The sequence below is a fragment of the Azolla caroliniana genome, unplaced genomic scaffold (assembly GCF_043228905.1).
Source record: "Azolla caroliniana isolate FFs.n. ecotype wild unplaced genomic scaffold, voAzoCaro1.0.p SCAF_1, whole genome shotgun sequence".
Classification (NCBI taxonomy): Eukaryota; Viridiplantae; Streptophyta; class Polypodiopsida; order Salviniales; family Salviniaceae; genus Azolla; species Azolla caroliniana.
This window is the reverse complement of record NW_028230436.1, coordinates 30864130-30886790: the sequence shown is the minus strand read 5'-3', so window position 1 is coordinate 30886790 and position 22661 is coordinate 30864130. Positions and strand designations below refer to the sequence as shown.

General features: G+C 38.0%; 1 protein-coding gene across 1 annotated transcript; it reads right to left on the bottom strand.

The window, feature by feature from the left end:
- Positions 1-399: 399 nt before the first annotated feature.
- On the bottom strand, positions 400-11135 carry LOC147869682 (histone acetyltransferase HAC1-like). Its single transcript, XM_087331912.1, has 16 exons — positions 10990-11135; positions 9147-9346; positions 8941-9034; positions 8409-8862; positions 5838-7534; positions 5468-5758; positions 5091-5366; positions 4880-5005; positions 4513-4713; positions 2952-3094; positions 2556-2868; positions 2306-2448; positions 2009-2087; positions 1542-1925; positions 1181-1398; positions 400-815 (listed from the first exon to the last, which is right to left on the bottom strand). Exons 2-16 carry the CDS (start codon positions 9299-9301, stop codon positions 704-706), a joined length of 4686 nt encoding a protein of 1561 aa, XP_087188038.1. The 5' UTR covers positions 9302-9346; positions 10990-11135; the 3' UTR covers positions 400-703.
- Between the last annotated feature and the right edge of the window lie 11526 nt (positions 11136-22661).

Here is a 22661-nt window from a genome sequence, read left to right as displayed (position 1 = left end):
AAACGATATATTCAATGTCCTTTCAGAAACCTTCAAAAATCACAGAAACCTTCAAAAATCACAACATACATAAGCTGGGTGAGGGTGAGAGCCTCTTGGTTGTTGAGCCTACAATGATGAAAATTAAAGTTATCAATCAGAACATCACAATTCACACTGCCTATATTAGTGGGTAATGACAAAACATCGACTCAATACCTTACTATCATGTTTGTGTTCCTACAAAAAGAAGGGAAAGATATTTTTACAAGCAATACTTGGATGATAGCGAACTCAACACCTTTACAAACTTAATTTCTGTTTACCACTAATATAGGCCAATAGCCAACTCAATGTGTTGCACCTTCGTTGCTATGCATTTAGGGAGACCTGGAAAAAAGTCCTTTGACAGATTCCATCAAAAAAAAACATTCATTGGATGTGAATTGACAGATATACAAAAAGCCTCTCAGTGAATTTAGGCACATGGAGTAGTCTTGTGAATAAATAAAACGACTTGGAAGAAACCACTAAAACTAGGATTTTACAGACTGTAGATTTCCTTCCCTACAGTCCCTTTTTTGTATGTAGAGATACAACCACTCATTTGATTATGTACACTTTCCTTGTTGATCCTATCACACTAGGACCCAATGCCTTTGGAGTAGTAGGATCACATGATTCTTATATGAAATGCAAGAAAAAAAGCTGTACAGCAAATTCATTATTGTCCACTTGCTGCCTCTGCAGCACGTTGCCTTATCATTTCATTGACTGCAGCTCGGCGACGTGATTCTTGCTGTAGTTGTGCCCTTCGTAAATGCTTCCTTAGATCCCTGGACAAATAAAAATACACGTGAGAGGTTCAGCAAAAGGATTAACATATGGGGACAATTACCAAAATTATATGTTTAGTAGTAAAAAATTTAGACTTGGGCAGACAGAATAATATATATACAGTTGTTTGGGCGACAACAGCAAAATTACAGCTGAACGTTTAGATATTTACCAGAATATAATCACTAGGTTCTCGAAAAGATTTCATCATACCCATTTTCAGTAGGGGATTAAAGGCCAAAGGGTACTCAGAAACATACAAAACGTTTGGGGTAATTTTAGTACGTTTTCCTACTCAATTAAATATCTCAACCATGCATATTTGAAGCTTCAGAAAATACAAATATATATAATTGGAACTTACGTGCACCGAGGCACACTGCATGGTGTGTCTTTGCATGATCGAGCATGAGCTGTGAGAAGGAACCACATCCTTTTGCAAATAGAGCAACCACCAGAGGCTCTTTTCGTACACGAAAAACCATGTCTAAACAGGTCTTTCATGTTTCGGCATTTCTCGTACTGGCAAGCCCCATCACGACACTTGGATGCATGCACAAGCACATCCAGCATTATTCGTAGCTACATAAAAATTAAACAAACAAAAAGAGAGATCAAACAAAAGAAGGATCTCAAGAAGTGTGTTAGCATTAAATTTTGAAACAAATGAAGAGCATGCATCAAAAGACTATAGGTTACTGTTAGCATCATATGCATTCCCACACCTGATGCATTCGTTGTTTCGCGTTTTCCGTGGTCGGATCAGCTGTGATTGTGCGAGCGACAAACTTATGAGGATGCCTTTGAGCCTCTTCACTTGAAAAGCAATTGGTACAAATATCATAATCCGGGCATGTCTTGCATTTCCATCCCTGACCGGCATCTAACTCAGTGTGACAGATCGTACAGGACGACACAAAAGCAGGTGCACTTGGATTATGTAGATGGTACAATATCATCATGGAAGAATGTTTTGCTCGGCGGAGTGTATCATATTGATACTGATTGCCTTGACATAAACTTAGGAAAGCTTGACGGTTGTCAAAAAATTCGCTCTCCATAATTTCATCTTTGTCTACTGTATCCGTAGGGATACCTTGCACCTCCTCCTAAGGAAAGACAATTACACAATGTCAGATCTTCAAATACTTCTGCAAGGAAGTCTTATATTTTCTGTTTTTATCATGCTTACCGCAATCAATACATGACACTCTTTCTTGCCAAATGGATGTCGCTCATCATCACTAAGCTTTTGATGATCTTCAAAACAGCTGCCATAAATAAAGCCCAATAATGAAACAGTTCTACACACATTGGAAACCTCTAGATAGTTTTTAAACACCAGGATTTGTAATTTAAATGCAAGGATGCAACAGTCAATCCAGTTAATAATGACTCGCCTCATACTCAATTAGAGAGGTTTAAGTAACTTCAAAGTTCCAATATTTTCAGTTGGAATTCAAGGAAGCAGCAGTTTCAAATGTCTTACTGAGAGCAGAGCTGAAAGTTATCCCCACACTGTTGGCAGAACCACCGGTAGTCTGAGATAATGAAGTTACGACAACGTGAACAAGAATGGTGCATATGAACCATAATAAAATCCTCTTTCATCGCGGAAATTGATTGTCCAAGCTGAGGTAAGTAGGAAAAGAGAATATTGTTGAAACATACTTAAACATTAAACCTTTTAGAAAACATAATTTTGCAATTATAATGTCTCATTTTTCACTTCTCCTTACCTTTTGCATTAGTTGAAGATCCTTAGACATGCTGCCTCCAATGTCTGCTTGTGCTGAAGTCTTGGTTGTCCTCTTTGTAGCAACCTTCTTTGTTTTACATTTCCTAAGTGTGTGAAGACCTTCCTCCTCTTCTTGGATCTGCTGAAGAATGTCTTCTGCAGCCCCTGGTAAATAATCTCCATCGAAGTAGGGGAGGCGGGTAGCTGTTACTTGAGCTTTACACTCTGCACTTGTTGTGAAAAAATAATCATATAAATTCTTGCTACCAGTCACAATATTCTCCTTCTTTGCTTTGGCAATCATATTAACATACCTATGTCAACCATAAATATGAAATCAGAAATTATTAACTTAATAGAAACTGTAAGTTGTTTGTTACAATGTTTGAGAACTCACCATTCACGGAGCTTATCTGTCTTTGGTGTTTTCTGAATCTCAGGATGGCAATAAAGAATATAATCATCCCCTTTTAATGGAGGACATGCCCAAATGTAGCAGCTGCTGAAACCTCTCTTTTTGCAGTAGTCCAAATAAGCAATCTAAAATCATTCAAATTCAGGTGTAATGCTTGTTTACACCAAGAGAATTCAATGGATATTCACATTTGAAAGGAAGAGGCAGAAAGGACAAATTTAGGTGTATCCATTCTCTAAATTGACAACTTTTGCACAGAATGATTCCTTATAATATACAAAATATCAAATTTAATTTGGTATAAAATACAGGACATCCATTTCAATATAAACACGGCCACGGAGTTAAAGGAATTCTAAAATTGATATGTGTCTGACTTTTAGAAATTAATATAAATATTGTGTTAAAACCAATAGTAACATGCAGACTGCTTAAGACCACTTCTATGACATTCAGAGAAAAAATATATCAGGAAGACATACTAAAAGCTGATATTGTAAGAGCTGAACTAGTCTATACCAACAAAATTGCCCAGCACTGACAAGAACCTTTCCAAAGACTAACATAAAGAGAGGACGAGAATTCAACTGTAAAGCCCTATATCAACTCCTACCTGAACATTCTACATTTGTTAAAGCCTGGGCTCTATCCTCATTTATTTATGTTTTGTGCACTCTGCCCAAGGTATATGAAATTATATTTACATAACTCAAAGCAGAGCATAAGAACCACGACAGTGCCCAGTTACACATGTATGAATAAACTACAATGCATTTAATGTTAATATTTAATGCACTCACGCACATAAAAGATAGTACATATGCAGTACAATTTATGCAGTGAGTGCATTAGGCATGTACAAAATACCATGAAAGCATGTATATGTCAATGGTTTAAAGAATTTGATTACATGTGGGGAAGTTAAAGTTTGTCCACCAATACATCGTGAAAAACTTGTGTGTGCATTAGTCAACTTTACACTGTTGTAGTTTATGGTTAATCCTGCTAGATGCCCTAGTTTGAAAGCTACAGAGAAGACATTTTATTTGTGCATTTACAGTACCGAGAGACATGCCAATCACAGTATAAAATGGGTGGACTGATGTCGGAAACCACAAGACCTAAACACATACTTTGAGTCTCTTCATGGTGAGATTCATTGTGGACTACTGCAATTGAGCCATACCAAGCCTTAGCCTTAGCCTTAGGATATTCACAAGTTTAACAGAAAAAAAATACATATTAACATCTTTTGAAAGGCCAAAATGACCCGTGTAGTGAACCATAATCTTAAAACATTGTCTCCTCTTTGAGAACAAACCAAAATAAATATAGCTAAAGAATTGTTCTCTTTGTAAGAGGTGATTAAAAAGGAATCTCCTTCACCCAAAACTTCTTAATGTGCATGGTGTCTATGAACATCTACAGGATAAGGCCACACATTTATAGCATAGAAAGAAAGAGAATATGACAATAAACCAAAGAACAGTGAAGCATAGTTTCACAGGTATGCCTCAAAAATCAGTATTTTACTGCAACTTACCAAAATTTCATGATACACGTAAGTCCGGAGAGCTTCACCGGTGACTGCTTTCACATCTGGCCTAAAATACTTCACAGAATCCAGATAGGAAAGATACACATGTCGGTGATTAGGCTGAGGACTATCTGCACCAAATTCCTGCACGTACATGCCAAAAAGGCAGACTTCTACACCTTCAATTTTCTGGAAGAGCATCAACATCTGTAATTCAAGTGAAAAAATCAGGATCAGGATCATAGAGGAAACCTTCTCAATATGGAACTTGTTTTTCATTCACATAAATACAAGTACTAAAAGCTGAATTGCCATGCAATTACACGTATAAATGGTTAGCCTTGTTTCTACAGATAGATGCAGAGAGACAAACCTTGGATTTATATTGCATTTCTTTGGGATATTCTTGTTGGAACAATTCTAAAAATCTGGGCTTGATCTCCAGTTTCTTGTCTACAGATGATATAACACGGACAACCAGACCATCAGCAGTAGGAGTCTGCAGTGAAAGTAGATAATATCTTATGAAAACCGTTTTTAATACATAAAGCATCATTATTAACTTTTACATATCTGTCATTTACCTCCTCCAGTCTTTTCCCAGAAGCCTTAGAGCGTTCAACTCTTTCAAGTTCCAATTTCCATGCTAGTCTCTCTTCAACAAAATCGCTTAGCATTGTTCTAGGCAAATCCTTGGCTCCAAGCACCGAGTTAGCAGGTCGTGGCACCCTCTCTCCTCTCTCTATTTCAGCAATACAGCATTCTGGACAAATATACTCAGACCTTTCTTTGTTGGTACGCGCATTGAAGAGTACACATATTTGGTGTTGCCATTTCTTGCACTTATCACATTCAACCCACTGGAATAAGAGAAAGTTATTAAATGCAGCTGGAAAAATAAGGCATCATGGATAATTTATTCCACTTCTTTTACAAACAAATGACACATCACTTAGCTCACCCCTTCAGCCCGATGCTCATCATTCTTTTTCTTTTCAAGAGAAGACTTTTGAACCTTCACACCATCATTTTCAAGTACATCAAATCGACTATAGCAAGGCCCACAGTAATTTAGACTATTGTCACCAGTCCCAGAAGTGTAATAAACCGCATTACGCTTGATGCGGCAACCACATTGCGTACAGAATATAGGAATTGGATCAAATGTAAGATGCTCGACAGCACAGGCTGAGCAAGCAGTAGAAGACATTTGATGTTCCATGGCTTGGTTCTTCTCAGCCTTTCCTTTGCTCTACATAAAATTAGAAAGACTTTCAGTTATGAGTGCTGATGAATATGAAAACATAACAAAACTAAACTTCATACTATACCTGCCCAATCCATTTTCTCAGACTGGCAATATGTTGCCTAATTTGTTCTGGAGTCAAACTCTCAATATATGTGATTCCTGAAATCTTCTTTTTCACAGATTTTGTGATTTCTGATAAGGCTTTGGTAGGTGTTATTACAGATTGACTCACGGCAGCATCTTGCCTAGTCTCCACATCTGATGGCTCGTTTCCCAATTTTTCTGTCTCTACTTTTGTTACTAAACTCCCCACACCAGCACTGACTGAGGATTCTGTAGGAGACTCAACTTTTCGTAAAGGTGATTCAGCACCGTGTTTCATCTCTCTTAAATTTTTCTCTGAAGGGCCATTTATACCCATAGACAACGTTTCATGATGCATTACTTGATCTTGCATTTGTGGGCTGTTTGTGAGCTGAAGTTCCTGCTGTTGCAATGTAGCCTGGGGTTCATGAGGAGCTACGGCTTCATATCTTGTCTGCTTATCTTGCATTTGTGAAGTGTTTGTGATCTTATGTTCCTGCTGTTGCAATGTTGCCTGGAATTCACAAGGAGCTACAACATCTATTCTTGTACGCTTATCTTGCATTTGTGAGCTGTTTATGAGCTGAAGTTCCTGCTGTGGTGATGTAGCCTGAGGTTCACAAAGAGCTACAACTTCTATTTTTGCTCGCTTAATTGGGGGTGAATCCACTTCACTCAAAGCAACTCCACGAACCATTTTAGCTAAAGTCTGTTTAGCCTGGTTCTTATATGTTTTACTCCGTGCAACACGAACACGAACTGGACCACAAACCACACATTTGGAGTCCCTACATTTATTATGGTGTATAAGCAAAGATCTTGAAAGAGCACATCTAGGATTTGAGCAAGGATGACTCTGGCAGGTCGTAACATGCCTCATCATCTCACAACCAGATGCACAATGTGCTACAGAGCATTGACCTGAATTCTTACATCTACTGACATGCCAGAATAGCATTAATAACCATTGCCGCTTTTTTATTTCATGTAAACGCATTTGTACATCTTTAGCCTGAGTTGGAACCGAGCTGTCATCATTACTCACTACTTCTGACTGTCCTGTATCAGCGCTGTTAGCTTGACACGTGTGTTCACTCTGCTGATCAAGTGATGAAATTTGCTGGTATCCATTTTGCATTGTTTGATGATTGGATTTTGGAAAAGAGTGATTAACAGTATCTTTTCCCGCCCAGCTTTCCTGATTCTCAAATAATTGTTGGTGTTGTAGCAAGCAGAGTTTATCTGTGTTCATCTGTAATTGGTGTTGATCAATAAGCAATGCATCAACTATAGTATCTTGTTCCAGAGGATCTCTAAGAAGACATTGGGATTTTGCATTCACTAAATTTGGATCAGATTCCTTGGAACTTTGTTCAGATGAAGCCAGAATGCTTCTACCTGGATGCTGTTGCTCCTGAGAAACTACAGAAATGGTCGGGCTATTTGGAGAAGCACCAGCATGGGACATATCTTGAGCAGGGAAACTCTGCCTTTGTATATTTGACATATGTTGAGAGAAATAACTGTGTGGAAGCTTCACGTTCATCTCTGTAGACCCCATGGGAAATGAATTCCCTGGTGTTTGCATCAGTGAATTGGGGTTGGCGATTCCAGCAGCTAATCCCATTTGCACGTTTGGATTCTCAAAACTGAATTCTGTAGCGTTTGATCCATGTGTGCCATCTCTTGCAACACCTACACGTCATTTTTATATATCAAAGCAAGAAAACAGGCTTCAAATGTAATAAATAGCACAAGTTTCAAAAGGTTCCTATGCAAATTTAGGGTTAAATATTTATCATCTCTAGCATGTGCAAAGTGATTTTGGATCAAACCAATTCAAATTTATGAGAAAAAGTTAAATATACAATTGTATAAATCAGAAAAAAATTAAGACATGATAAGTACTACAGGGATGAGAATAGCACACAAAAGAAACAATAATATATATGCTGTTTCAGAAAGTCAGTAAAAGTATCCAATCAAGTTAATTGGTTGAGTATTGTCCAAATGATTTTGCCACTTGATTTAACACAAAGTGGGCAACATTTTGCATGTTGGAGTTGCAAGAAATTGCCTTGGTGAAACAAAGAAGAGAACAACCCATAATAACATGTCATTATTTCAAATTCAGCAAACTCTTGAGCAGGCCTTACGGGAGTTGGGATTGGCCTAAACTTCAAGTTTTCCTTGACCCCTCACCATTTTGCCTAAAATTTTGAATTTCCAAGTATTAGCTTTGAATCCTACATTGCAATTGTCTAATCTCACATGTCCCCACTATTTTATGGAAGTAACCTTGTTCAATATAATGTATTTGCGCAGTTTGTGGCAACAATACTGACCAATATTTCCTAAAACTGTGTGAGGCAATTATAGGACTTCCAAGGCTTACATTTCATAAAAATAAGGCCAGTTTATATTTTGACGACAATATGATACCTAGATCACTTAGGCTACATTGATATAACAACATATTTAATTATTCTTTTTAAACATAAACCTGGCAAACATTTATACTCCTCTTAATTGAGAAAAAGTACAGAATTTGTTGTCCTGATGGACGCACCTGCACCACACCTGAACCCTGGGAATTGTCCTGATATTCCTGGACTAAGTCCTGAACCACGCATTAAGTATCGCACCTGATCCTGATAACTTTTATCTGCTACATTAAAACCTTGTAAAGGAGCTGGCCCTAATGGAGACATGAGGGCATTGTGACTCAAACCAGACACTTGCCTAACACCTCCAACATCATTTGAAGGAGTTGTGGAAACACTGCCTGAATTCATCAAGACTCTTGGTCCGGTATGGTTAGAGAGAATCCTTCCTGTTCCTGAGCTTTGAAAGTTGCTTCCAGGAAGCAAAGTGAAACCTGGGTATCCACCTGAATGAGATGGAACTTCAGAAACATGAGAGGTTGGTAATACTGCAAACTGCGCAGCTTTTTGTCTATTTCTCCAGTGCAGCATTAAAGTGCATATTCGGCGTTCTAGGGTTATTAAATTTCCATACTCTTCCTGTCGAGAATGAGAACAGATGTGAATAACACTTCAAGTCAAAGTTTTGTTGCATTTACCAAATGGCATAAATCATACCTTTGAGTCTGCGCTAGAGTATAATGCACTTTCTAATTCACGAGCCAAAGCTGGCAATTTACTTTCTAGATTGTGCTTCTGGATGAGCCTTGCACTAAAGCAATTGGTGAAATAAAATAAAATGTTACAAGACTTCAGCTAAAAAAAAGGAGGGCTCTGATGGACGCAAGATAAAGGAGACTTGAGAAAAGAAAAGAAAAACTTACATGTGGGAAAAAACTTCTCTCCTGAGATTTAAATCACTATCACTGTGCCAAGATTTCCGTCGAGAAGCCATGCCCTTTTGAGAGATAGCTGCCCCATTCATCAAAAGTTGTGTAGCATGAGCATTCTGTGCAGCTATCTGAGCCTGATTCTGCATCCTGAGCTTCTTTCTAATTGAGAAACTTCTGGCACAACTGATTCACTTTTACCCAAGATTATAAAACACAATGTTAGCATATTATTCAAAATGAGAATAGCATTATGGACAGGAGAGTGAGGATTCTTGACCAAAAGAAAATTCGTCAGATGTAACGTTGCATGAACATAAACAAAACATTAATTTCACTGGTATAGATTATCAGAGAAAGTTTGTCACGAGAATGACATTTGTAACTTCTGAGCAATGTCATGGATTGCCCCATAAACAAGCTCTAGGTCTGAATAAGAAGCAATTTTACTACTAAGAAAAGGATGGAAATGATATAGGAACAGAAAAACAATGATTGTCCCACAATGACTTGTGCTGTATCCAATTGATGATATAGACTTTACATGATTAAGACAGGTAGAGCTAGATCTAGCAATCAGTAACTGTGGTTTAACATGTTAATGGCTTTAATTTCGGTTCAAAACTTGGAAGACAGTTAGGATTTGGTTTAATTTTGCAATGACGGTTAACTGTTTGATTTGGTTCATCTTGAAATGTATTCATTTAATGGTTTACAATTAATCAGTTGATTTTCAATTTTAATTTTCATGCAAATGACTTTCTGAAAAGTTAATGATTTAGATATGAGAGTCTCTTAAACAGGTCAGTTTAAATGGTTTCATTTTAAACAGTTTCAAGGTTTAATTCAAGTTTCATTTATTTTAAACGATTTCATTTTGAGCCAGACTGAATCATTGTGATTGCTAACTAGACCTGATTAAAATGCAAACATACTTGCAAAATAAAATAATACGATGTAAACATAAAAAACAATGACTTGTGCTTTATTCATGGCATTTCCATGTCTGAACTGGGGAGTTCTTACAGCTTCAGCTGACATATACAAGACTTGAAACTAGGTCAAACGACTAGAATAAAGCCTGTTCCAGATGCAATGCAAGGAAGAAATGACTTTTTCACAATCCAATTAAACAAGAATATGTGCATTTCCATAGCTCAAGGGAGAGATCACCACCCTTCAATTGACATGTAATATAGACATGAAATTAGGTCAAAACGTGTGGAATAGATCCCCTGCTGCAGATGCAAAGAACGGAAGACAGTCGAATGCAGAAGGGAATGATGAGCCCATTTCCATACTTTTAAGGGAGAGGTTCTCACCCTTAATTTTACATATAAAAACTTCAAACAAGGTCAACGCGAGTAGAATAAATCCTGATACAGGTGCAAAGAATGAGGAAACCACTTTTACGCAGTCGAATTTAACAAGAACCGGTGAATTTTCATAACTGAACAAAGAGATCTTTCATCTCAGTTAACCAATGACAGACTTGAAACTAGGTCGAAATAAGTCGAAAAGCCCGGTACAAGTCCAAAGAAGGAAATTTGGTCGATTAAACAGCCGCATTAAGCAGAAATCATTCCGTTTCCATACCTGAACTGAGAGATCTCCTTCTTCGGTTGACATATGCAGACTTTGAAAATAAATCAAAACTAGTCGGACTAAACATTATACAGGTGCGATTTGCGAGATAAAAGGGTGGTGAAACCCTGGAATCTTTCACATAAAAGGAGGAATACATATAGCTTCATGGAGAGATCTAACGTATCGTTGAAAGGATTGAATTGTGGGAAGGAAAGGGAAAAGTGAAACAGAGAATCTTTGGAACACATACCTGAAGAAGAAGCCAAGTCGAGGAGGATCGGAGAATGGAGGGTGTCTGCAGAAGAGGGTTGCAGGAAGAAGCTAGGGTTAGGGTTTTTTGAAGGAGAAATCTGAGAAGAAGAAATGAGACTTGAAGAAGAAGAAGGGGGAGGATGAGGAAAACACATGAGAAAAAATAAAAAATAAAAACTTTTTTTTAATTTCCTTCCAATTTCAGGGTATGAAGAAATGTTTTTTGGTCTTCTTTTTACTTGTTTTGGGCAACATGTAGATAACCACCATACCCAGTTAAGTAAGTAAAAGGCCACACACACACACTTGTGCTACCACTGCCCAACCACTTGGGGCAGAGGAAAAAACATCTCTTCTCCTTTTTGTTACCACATCAACTCATATCACAAGCAAACGAGACAGAGAGAGTTTTTCCGTGCTCCCCCTGAGGGCCCTTACCAGTTTCTTTGTCCATCTTGATATTGCGTTGCTCCGTTAGCTCATGCGCTACCACATCTAGGATGAACAAATCGCCTTTCCAATCGGACTTATTTTGGTCCATCGCAAGAAAAAATAAATAAGACAATGAATCGCCTTTTTTAACCACTTCTCATACAAACAAGATGGCGATGGGATGTTAAAACAATATGTCAACTGATAGAAAGGGAGAGGGATCGTTGTTGACCACGTGAAGCAATATTTGGTATCCTTTCCTTTTCATGCACGAGATAATGAGAAAATTCATGATAAACTTAGCATCAATTTTTTATCTGGTCCAATGTTGCTCGCTTTTTTGAAAAATTTCCACGCCCTTGTTGAGCAATGGCACAACACATGTTGACATTTGAAAGATTAGAGAAAAGTTTGGCACCATCCAATAAGGAATCTCATAGCACGAATGGTAGTACATTAGAGACAGAAATATTTTGTTACGAACATTGTAATGGCCTCAACTCAATTTATTGATGATTGCTTGGGTATCGTGGCTCAATAAACTCCCTAATCCACTTGATGTACTTGCATACTATATATATGATTGTTATGTGTGGAAGCTTATGAACCGTTGACTCATTAGGAAGCAAACAATGAGTGGCAAACATATGGTAGCACTAAACAAAGTCACTAGCCACACACACATAACCAAGCAAAATATGACTTAAGTTGTAGCCTTGTCATTGGTCAACTCTATTTGGCATCAATATGACATATGCATGTGGGCATGTCAACAAGTAGAATGTGTCACATGTTGTTGCCTTTAAGTTCAAAAGTTTGATACGAATTGGTGTGTGAGGGCCAAACCCCAACACAACAAAAAGAGTGAAATCCACCTCGTCAATAATCAATTAGAGGAAACATTTCGATTATGGGAACAGTTGAGCAGATTTCATCCTATTTATAGTTTATGACTTGTGAAATTCATATTAAACCATAACATTTCACATACGAAATACAAAATTATGTACTCTCTTTGTCCCATCGTTATTCCATTTTTATGTTATTTGTATCAATAACCAATCAAAGCCAAAATATATGTCATTTCCACTAGATAAGTTCTCTTGCCAAAGGTATCAATACATGGGCATAAAATGGTGGGGTGGAAGTGTTTTTTGTTGACCTTGCACAATGTGAATGACTCCTCTTCTTAAATGCAATATTTAAAATCACATGTGTGTCTTTGGCCTTTATTCATGGTGATGTTGTGCATATTTTGTTGATCCTCTTCTATACAATAGTCACATTCTTGTACATTTTAATAGACTAATTTTGCAAGTTAAATTAATAACTCATCTTTTAATAAACTTACCTTCATTATTCTCTAAAACAAGATTAATTTCTGCAACTTGGATTTTCATTAGTATAAAGGATGTTACAACATCAACAAGTCAAACTGCTCTATTTTTTGAATCAAAATTATTTTGTTTTAATCAATGTTTATGTTTTATATCTTAAATTTATGGCGTACAAACCACTTTTAATATTTTGGTATTTCTCTTTCACAGTGTTATAATAGTGTTGTGGGTCATGCTCCAAAATGTTTTTTGAGGTGGTTTGTGTTTATGTAACTTTACACGATGTCATCAAGTCAAGCACTCAACCTACATACCCTTGTTTACATCCATTTTGATATTGTACCTATGTTCATGCTTTATACTTCATGTTGTCGTCACCTCAACCCATTTGACCTACATGTCCTCGTTTTCTTATCCAACATGCTTGAAACTATGCATAATGTCGTCACAAACCACCAATATATGTGGACACCCTCTTTACCTACCCTGCATTTGCGATGGCTTTATCCCAAGTGTCACTTTGAATGTATTGCTTTATCACTATTACTTTTCTTATATCGCTTCTAATGTAAGGTGCACATAACTTTCTATCAATAGAGAGTTTTAAGGTGGGTAGCTTTGTATTGAGCTAGAATAGTTTAAAATACAAAAGGCCCTGCATTAGTCAAGGAGATTGTTGTTTGGGGTCTCATCGGTCAGGTTGGTCATCTAAGGACATGTCAACATCTCTCTCTCTCTCTCTCTCTCTCTCTCTCTCTCTCTCTCTCTCTCTCTCTCTCATATAAAAAAACATAATAAAATACATCTTGAAGGTTACAAAAAGGGATAATACATGACCAACGTCACATCAGGGATCTAGAAACCCATATTGGATATTGTTGGTCATCCAATGGGGGACATGTAAATTATAGTAAGTTTAAATTGTAGAGACACTTGCAAGGTAAAAGATAAAGGATGCAAGGCCATTATGAGCTATTAGGTGTAGAGAGAGTTAGGGATCATTTGTTGGGTGTGAGCACAAATGGGTAGGAACTAACCAAAACATGTGTAAAACCCATACGAAAGCACACAATTGTACGTATGAAAAGTGAGAATAACAATTGAGTTTGGTTGCGATAAATATGTATGTTTGTATGTACAACCGATGGAGTCTAGGAAGTGCTCAAAAAGCAAACATGTAGGAGGTTTAAAAGAGGGCATTTGAGGTAGAGTACCACATAAGGGGATCCTTAACTCCCTCTCGGACATCAAACAATGTAAGGTAGCCCTCGACTAGACTAATGGCTATTGCTTGTTGTATTTTATGTTTTCAAGGCTTGCAGATTGGCAAGTTCTAGATAGCATATACTATTGAACCTCATGGCTTTGACCCGACAAGGGTTTATACCACTTTGTGCACCAATTACAAACTACGTACTCTCGCATAGTCTTGTCTTCCTTCCTTTTATGTTGTTCAACTTTTTACATCAACAACCTAGCAAAGCCAAAATGTATGTATTTTCTACTAAGTATAGACTGATGAGATAGAATAATTTCTTACTTCCCTTGTGTAATGTGAATGACTCTTCATAAATGGGAGATTTCTAATCGAAGAAAATACACTTTCAAATCCTTCTTTTTGTGGAATTCATCCATTGAATGGTATGCATAATTTCTTGATCCTTCTTATGTGTAATATTGTAATAATCATGTTATCATGCATTTTAATAGACAAGACGCTAGTCCACCTTACCACCCCTAACAGAGGTGAGAGACAGATCCAAGTCCCATGTGCAATGTTTTGTATGTACCTCCAAGTTTGAACATGGATTGTACCTTGAGTTTGAAGGAGTCACACATGTATGAAGCTAGAGCTTTGCCACACTATTAGAGTCTACCCAAAATAATATAGATGATCCACTTCATGAAGCTAGCTAACCTTCGTAAATAGGCAGAAACAATTGACCCTCATTTGATGCACACAAGGTTGTTTTATTATAAGTGACCGATTGATGAAACACTCTTAAGTTATCTCCATTGCAAGATTGAGATAAATTGATCCTCACCGGTTGTTCCTTATGAATTACCTCACATCAAACCCAAGGTTAGAGAGCTATGACTAACATTATGCTCGTAACATCCTTATCCTCTCTAAAAGATTGCACTCTTGCAATGAAAAGTCAAAAAAGTTGGTTTTAAGAGCATATTCTCACTCTTAGGTAGCATATTTGATAGAACCATCCATCCATTTAATTTAAAACTCTTGAATATACTTAGATCATAAACATTTAGTTTGAGAATCGAGAATTCTATTTGGTTTGTGAGGGTTGGATGCCAAATCCTAAAAAACAACCATAGTTCTAATGGGAACGAAATTATTGTAAGAACCCAAAACCTTGTTGAGACTAGTAACATGAAAGACATGATGGACTTTGATGCTAGCTCGAAGGTCGAGACAATAGACATTGTGTGATTTATAAACCAAGCAATATACACAATTTATATCAACACGGTTAAAGCAAGCAGGGCTCTAAAGTAGTACCAATTAATACAAGAACACAATGACATGGTTAGATATGATCATGATGTTTTAGACATTCTCACAAGAAGGGAGATGTTGGTGTTCTCCCACTTTAGGGATCCAACGAGATCCCGAAGGACGTAGGAGGGTGGCTGTTAAGAGTCTATTACTAATCAATAGACCAAATCAAGTAAAAAGGAAGAAAATAGATTGGATAGAAGAACCCGTTCCACCCGACCACCCCCGAGCTATGATCTAGACATAGCCAACCTACCACCGACGTCCCATACCGCCGGATATTAGGATGACTAATACCTTGGAAGAGATAAACACGATCGTCGAGACGAAAGCCTAGCCCGCACCACCGGTGTCTACGACAGCAGCCTTCCGACGTGATCATCCTATGAGGGTAGCTAAGCCTCATATTTATACCTTTTCCTAGGCCCCTTGAATAGATGTGCCTTTCTAAAAGGCTCTCTATTCATTGGTTGTCTAAATCATGATAGTGCATGCACATATCATTCATTCTATCCAATCATTAGTCCCCTTTTTAATAATAGTGAACATACCCTTCACTAATGTAAATATTAGTGACTTACCCTCACCAACGTTATGTGTACATAACATACTCCCCTACTTCAAAAGATTGCACTCTTGCAATATAAAGTGAGGAAATTGTGCCTTAAGCGAATGCTCGCGTTCCCATGTGGCATCATCAATAGGTTTATCCATCCATTTGATCTTGAATAGCCGAATCTCTTTAGAACGTAAACGTTTAGTACGAGAATCAAGAATTCGTTCAGGAACATGAGGTTTGTAAGAAAAATCCTCTAATGTTACAAGATCTTGGATTGTGATGGTGTTATCACCAGAGCCTAAAAATGGTTTTAGACGACTGACGTGAAAAACAGGATGAATACCAACGTTACGAGGTAAGGCAAGGTGATAAGCAGATGACCCAACTCGCTTAAGGATTTCAAATGGGCCACAATATCGTGGGGCTAACTTAGCGCACTTGCCCGTAGATAATGACGTAGAATCAGTCGGGACACGCAAAAAAACTTTTTGACCAATAGTAAATGCACGAGGACGTCTATCCTGATCAGCATAAAATCGAGCACGATCTTGAGCTGTCTTGACATTTTCTTTGGCAATATGCAACATTTGGTTCATGTCTTGCAAAAAATTGCGTGTACTGTCTAATGTATCACGATGAATCGTGACATCAACTGGGGCACGTGGCTGAAAACCATACATCAACATAAAAGGACTATATCCAGTGGATGTATGTTTAGAGCTATTATAGGCAAATTCTAAGATAGGAAGGTATTGCTCCCACTTAGAAGGGGTTTTTGCTACATAAGCTCGAAGCATGTCCTCAATAATTTGATTAACTCGTTCAGTTTGTCCATCAGACTGAGGATGATCTGCGGAACTCATGCTCAACGTAGTTTCTAGTTTCTTAAAGACCTGAGTCCAAAAGTCACTAGTAAACTTGGAATCTCGATCACTAACAATATCCATCGGTAATCCATAAAAACGAAATAACTCATCAACAAATTGATAAGCCAACTGTTGAGCGGTTACCGTGGTTTTTGTAGGAATAAATCTAGCTAATTTTGTTAGCCTGTCAACGACAACCCATATGGCATCATGACCCCTCTGTGTACGAGGTAAACTAACAATAAAATCCATCGAGATACTTTCCCATTTATTGTTGGGAATATCTAAGGGATGTAAAAGACCAGCAGCTTTAAGTCGTTCCGACTTATTAATATGACATTGTAAGCATTGAGTTACGTATTTATGCACGTCAGAGCGCATCTTAGGCCAGAAAAAAGTACACGAGATGAGAACGAGTGTGCGTTGTATTCCAGGATGACCAGCAGATGGTGCATCATGACATTCATGAAAAATTTTCTGTTTAACATTTGGTAAATCTGGAACACAGACCTTTCCACTACGGTAGAGCAAACCGTTTGTAATGTGAAAGGTCGCCTTCGAGGGTAGGGTGCTAGTATCGGCATCTAAACCAGATTCGGCTTTCGTCCAGTATTTTGAGAAATAACTGTCATCAAGGTATTTCCCTCGAAGGTGATCTAAAAGATCAGATTTTATTTCCGTGAAGCTAAGCATGTTAACTTCTTTAATGCGACTAAGAGCATCAGCAACGGTGTTCATAGAACCCTTGCGATATCGTATGGAAAAATCAAAATCTTGCATAAGGTCAGCCCAACGGCCTTTACGACCAACAAGATCGGGCTGGTCACAAAAATACTTTAATGATTGATGGTCTGTTGTAACCACAAATTTATTTCCATAGAGATAGTGCCTCCATGTTTTAAGTGCGTGTATCACCGCAAACAACTCTTTCTCTTGAACCAAATACCGAGATTGAGCAGCATCAAGCTTCTTTCTTTCAAAAGCAATAGGGTGACCACCTTGATAAAGAACGGCACCAATAGCATAATCACTAGCATCGGTTTCAATTGAGAAAGGCTTAGAAGGGTCTGGTAATAGAAGAGTGGGAGCCTGACACACATGCTCCTTGAGTGTCTCAAATGATTTGTCAAGTTGTTCATTCCATGAAATTGGTTTGACAGACTTACGTGGATGACCTTTTAAAAGGTCAGTTAATGGCGTAGTCCATTTGGAATAGTTACGAATTGATTTTCGTAAAAATCCAACAAACCCTAAGAATGATCTAAGTTCACGAATATTACGAGGAATGGGCCAAAGTTTAACCTTTTCAATACGAGAATGTTCAATTTCAACGCCATTTTCTGTAATTAAATGACCTAGGTACACAATAGATTTTTGGAAGAAGTCACATTTTGAATGTTTTGCATAGAAAGAGTTGTCACGCAACTTTCGCAAAACAAATCGAACATGTTGAACATGATCTTGCAAGGTACGGCTATATATCAAAATATCATCCAAGAAGACGACAACAAAATCACCGAGTTGATCTCGGAAAACATCATTCATCGCTTGTTGGAATGTGGCTGGAGCATTAGTCAACCCAAATGGCATGACTAAAAACTCATAATGGCCATAACGCGTACGAAAAGCGGTTTTAGGAATATCATCCTCGGCGATGCGAATCTGATGATAACCAGTTCGTAAGTCAATTTTCGTAAAATATCGAGCCCCGTGCAAACGATCAATCAAATCATCGGCACGAGGTAATGGATATGCATTCTTAATTGTCATTTTATTCAAACGGCGATAATTGATACACATTCGCCACGAACCTTCCTTCTTCTTGACTAATAGAAGTGGCGCACCCCAAGGTGATTTACTATACCTAATGTGGCCCATACTCAAGTATTCCTTAAGTTGTTTAGCGATCTCATCCTCTTCTAATCGACTAAGTCGGTAAGGTGGAATGCTCACAGGAGCAGCCCCAGGGATGAGTTCAATTTGATGGTCCACATTACGTTTAGGTGGTAAAGTAAGCGGTAATTCAGTAGGAAACACATCTTGAAAATCCTCTAAAATAGAGTCGAGCAATCGTTGCTCAAAATGTGGTAATTGTGTGGCGTCAATATTAAAATAATAAAATTGAACCGCAGGATCAATTACACACGAATAAATTAATGAACTAGAATACTCACTTAAAGATTTAGAAGACACAAGTGAATGAGAAGGAAGTTTGGAACATTGAATAAAATGTTTACAATTATTAAGTTCAAATGTGATTGAGTGATTAACCCAATCAATGGACAAAGAAGGGTTTTTATTAAAAAACCAAGGATATCCTAAAATGACATCTGCGGATTGTAATTTCATAACATGAAAGTCAAGCTTCTCCAAATAAGTATCTATTTGAATTGGCAGTTGACAAACAATGCCACTGATGTATTGAACGTTTCCATTTGCCATGTGAACTTGATAGATATGATCACTTGCGTTTATGTGGAGCTCCATTTGCTGCACAAAGTGATCATTAAGAAAATTGTGAGAACTACCGGAATCAAACAAGAAATGTGCTTGTGTTCCATTGATATATCCGACTGCTCGGAGTAAATCATTAGGTCCAAGTAAATGTGAAGGAAAAGTGCATTCACATAAACTTAAGTGATTGGTATGAACTTCAACAATATCAAAAGACTCACCTGTGTGACTCGTAGATTTGTCTTGAGGAGGGGTGTTCATTGACTTCCTCTCAAGACGACGACAGGTATCCTTTGTGTGGCCCCGCTTCTTGCAATATGCACAGAAGAGGTTCGGTTTCTTTGAGTCGCGGTCAAGAGTGTCACTGGATTGCTTACGTTTCCCAATGAACTTGACATTCGGAGTTTTGGCGAACTCAGGTTTATTGTGGTCTTTCTTGGAAGTCCTATGGTATCGCAGCACAATGTTGACGGCTTCCTCGAAAGTTGTGGGGTCCTTGTCATGGACAATCCAATGATAATCCCCATTGGGAATACCATTCAAAAAACAAGCGACAAACCATTTCTCACCCGTAAGTCCCGATTTTTGGATCTGGGTCCGAGCGTGATGCACATAATCCTCGAGAGAGGTAAATGGCTTACTAGACAATGTGAGCAAGTGTTGCGCTTGTTCGGTTTGAGAAGGTGGCTGCAAGAATTGTTTCTTAAAAACATCAACGAAACCTTCCCAAGTTGTGGGTAAGTTTTTTGCGGTCCTTAGGCCACGCCACCAAGCAGCAGCTCGGCCACCTAACTCACGACCGACATAACCAATTTTTACTGCATCGGGCTTGGGATGAAGCTCAAAGTGAGACTCCCAACGACCAAGCCAAGTGCTAATAGCCTCCTCGGTTCTTTCTTTCTTATCTCCCTTGAAAGGCGTGACTACGAAGGAAGGTTCACCTTCTTTCTTGGACTCAATAGTTAATTCTTGGAATTTCTTTTCCAATGCCATATTGGCCTGTCTCATTTCGGCCAATTGATTCAAGGTAGTAGTGAGCAATTGCTCAATAGTGATCTCAGCTTGTGTGCGAGATGCGGATTGGGGTTGAGAGGTCTCATTTGGAGAGATCGTTCCAACTGCGTTCAAAACTTGTTCCATGATGCACGCTGTGGGTATGCAATAAAATAAGGAGGTTCAGAAAATACACAAGCAAAATGAATGCTTGAAATTTTGATTGAAAGAACTTTATCCAAGAAAGTATCTCATGTCTTTACCCCTCTAGACATATGAGATGTGATTCGAGATCCGATAACTATGGTAACACTATGGTGTTTTAAAAACCATGGGGGAAAACATAACTAAGATGTATTTCTCGGATCTCTATCTTGAGTAATCATGGCGGCTCCCCGAGGCTCAACCATGGTTCTTACATCAATGAAATTTCCTAGATAGCCTTATATTAATGCCAACCCATCATGTATTATATGGTCGAGAAAGTGTATTACGTGAAAAAACAAGTGCACTCACAAGTAATATTCTAGTCTTGCGAGCAATAAGCAAACGTGATGATAAAATGATAAAATAAGGCACTACTCATAAGAGTTAAGTAGTGACGAAAACAAGGGTAAAAAAAAAGAACCCATGTGTTACCTACGAAAAAAACAATGTCACAAATAAATGGGAAGTGCAAGGTATGCACATATACATCCCAATATGATTGTTATAACTTGCACAATTGTGACATAAGCCACAAATTGATACAAGTGATGACGGTGTTGTGCGCAAAGATGTAATACTCAAATCCATGAGTAAAACATCAATAAGGGAACTCATATGGTTTTACTCGTTTTCTAAGGCTTGATGATAAGAGTTAAACCTAGATGACTCGTTGAAAAAAAAAATCGTTCAACAAGCCACTCCATACGAAAAAAATAGTCTACACGTAAAGGTTACATTAAAAATAAACGATGTAAATACTTTATACATGAAAAGGAAGTGGAAAAAGGAGAGTTAATTGTGGGCGGGTAAATAATAATTACTAGAAAATCATATAAGTGAAACAATACTTATGAAATTAAAATTTAATTAGAATAATCGACAATTAGGTGTATGGAATCAAACATGCCCTAAGATACGAAACCCTAGGGTAGTTGACATGCACCTCCTCAAGACCACCACATATCCCTAGAATCGGCCAAGTAATGGCTAATTAAAGAGGAAAGTGGCATAGGTAAGTGACATATACCTCGTCAAGGCCACATCATCCCTTAGAATCGGCCAATTGATGGCTAATTAAAAAGGAAAGTGGCATATGTAAGCTACATATACCTTGTCAAGGCCACAACATCCCATAGAATCGGCCAATTGATGGCTTAATAGAGAGTAGAGTGGTATACTCAACATCATATGCAAAACGGCCATGAGATAAGCGTGTGCGATTAGAGCAAACACGCTCGACCCAATGCACAAGAATAATTATTATCGTAAGAGTTCAAGAGAGGAGAGAGTGGGATATATATCGCAATATGCAAAAGGCCATGAGTTGAGCGTGTGCGATTAGTGCAAACACGCTCGGCCCGATGCATAATAATAAGTAAAATCGTAGCGTAGTAGGAGGTAGAAAGAAAGAGAATAAAACGTAATACCAATTTGATTCGACCATAAAGAACGCATAATAGAAAAAGAGAAGAGATCAAAAAAGAAGAATACCGGGTTTAGAGTGTTGTTTTGATCCTGAGAAGAGCATGACGAGCCTTGTTAGATCCCCCTCGCTCACACGCAAAAAACATCAAAACAACAAAAAAATTGTTAGTAAAAGCTCTGATACCACTGTTAAGAGTCTATTACTAATCAATAGACCAAATCAAGTAAAAAGGAAGAAAATAGATTGGATAGAAGAACCCGTTCCACCCGACCACCCCCGAGCTATGATCTAGACATAGCCAACCTACCACCGACGTCCCATACCGCCGGATATTAGGATGACTAATACCTTGGAAGAGATAAACACGATCGTCGAGACGAAAGCCTAGCCCGCACCACCGGTGTCTACGACAGCAGCCTTCCGACGTGATCATCCTATGAGGGTAGCTAAGCCTCATATTTATACCTTTTCCTAGGCCCCTTGAATAGATGTGCCTTTCTAAAAGGCTCTCTATTCATTGGTTGTCTAAATCATGATAGTGCATGCACATATCATTCATTCTATCCAATCATTAGTCCCCTTTTTAATAATAGTGAACATACCCTTCACTAATGTAAATATTAGTGACCTACCCTCACCAACGTTATGTGTACATAACAGTGGCTATCATGGCTAGTGTATGCATCTATAATGCAATAAGTAATAATTCCTTTCACCTTTTCTTTTCGTCTCTCCACATTGCAAGCTTGTGTTAATCATGACCACTTGGCAAACATGTAGAAGTCAAATGTTTGATGGTGGAAGTGCTTGTTATGTGACCTACAAGATATATTACCAACTCAACCCAAAGGTATCTCCAAAAACTAAGAGGCTTATTG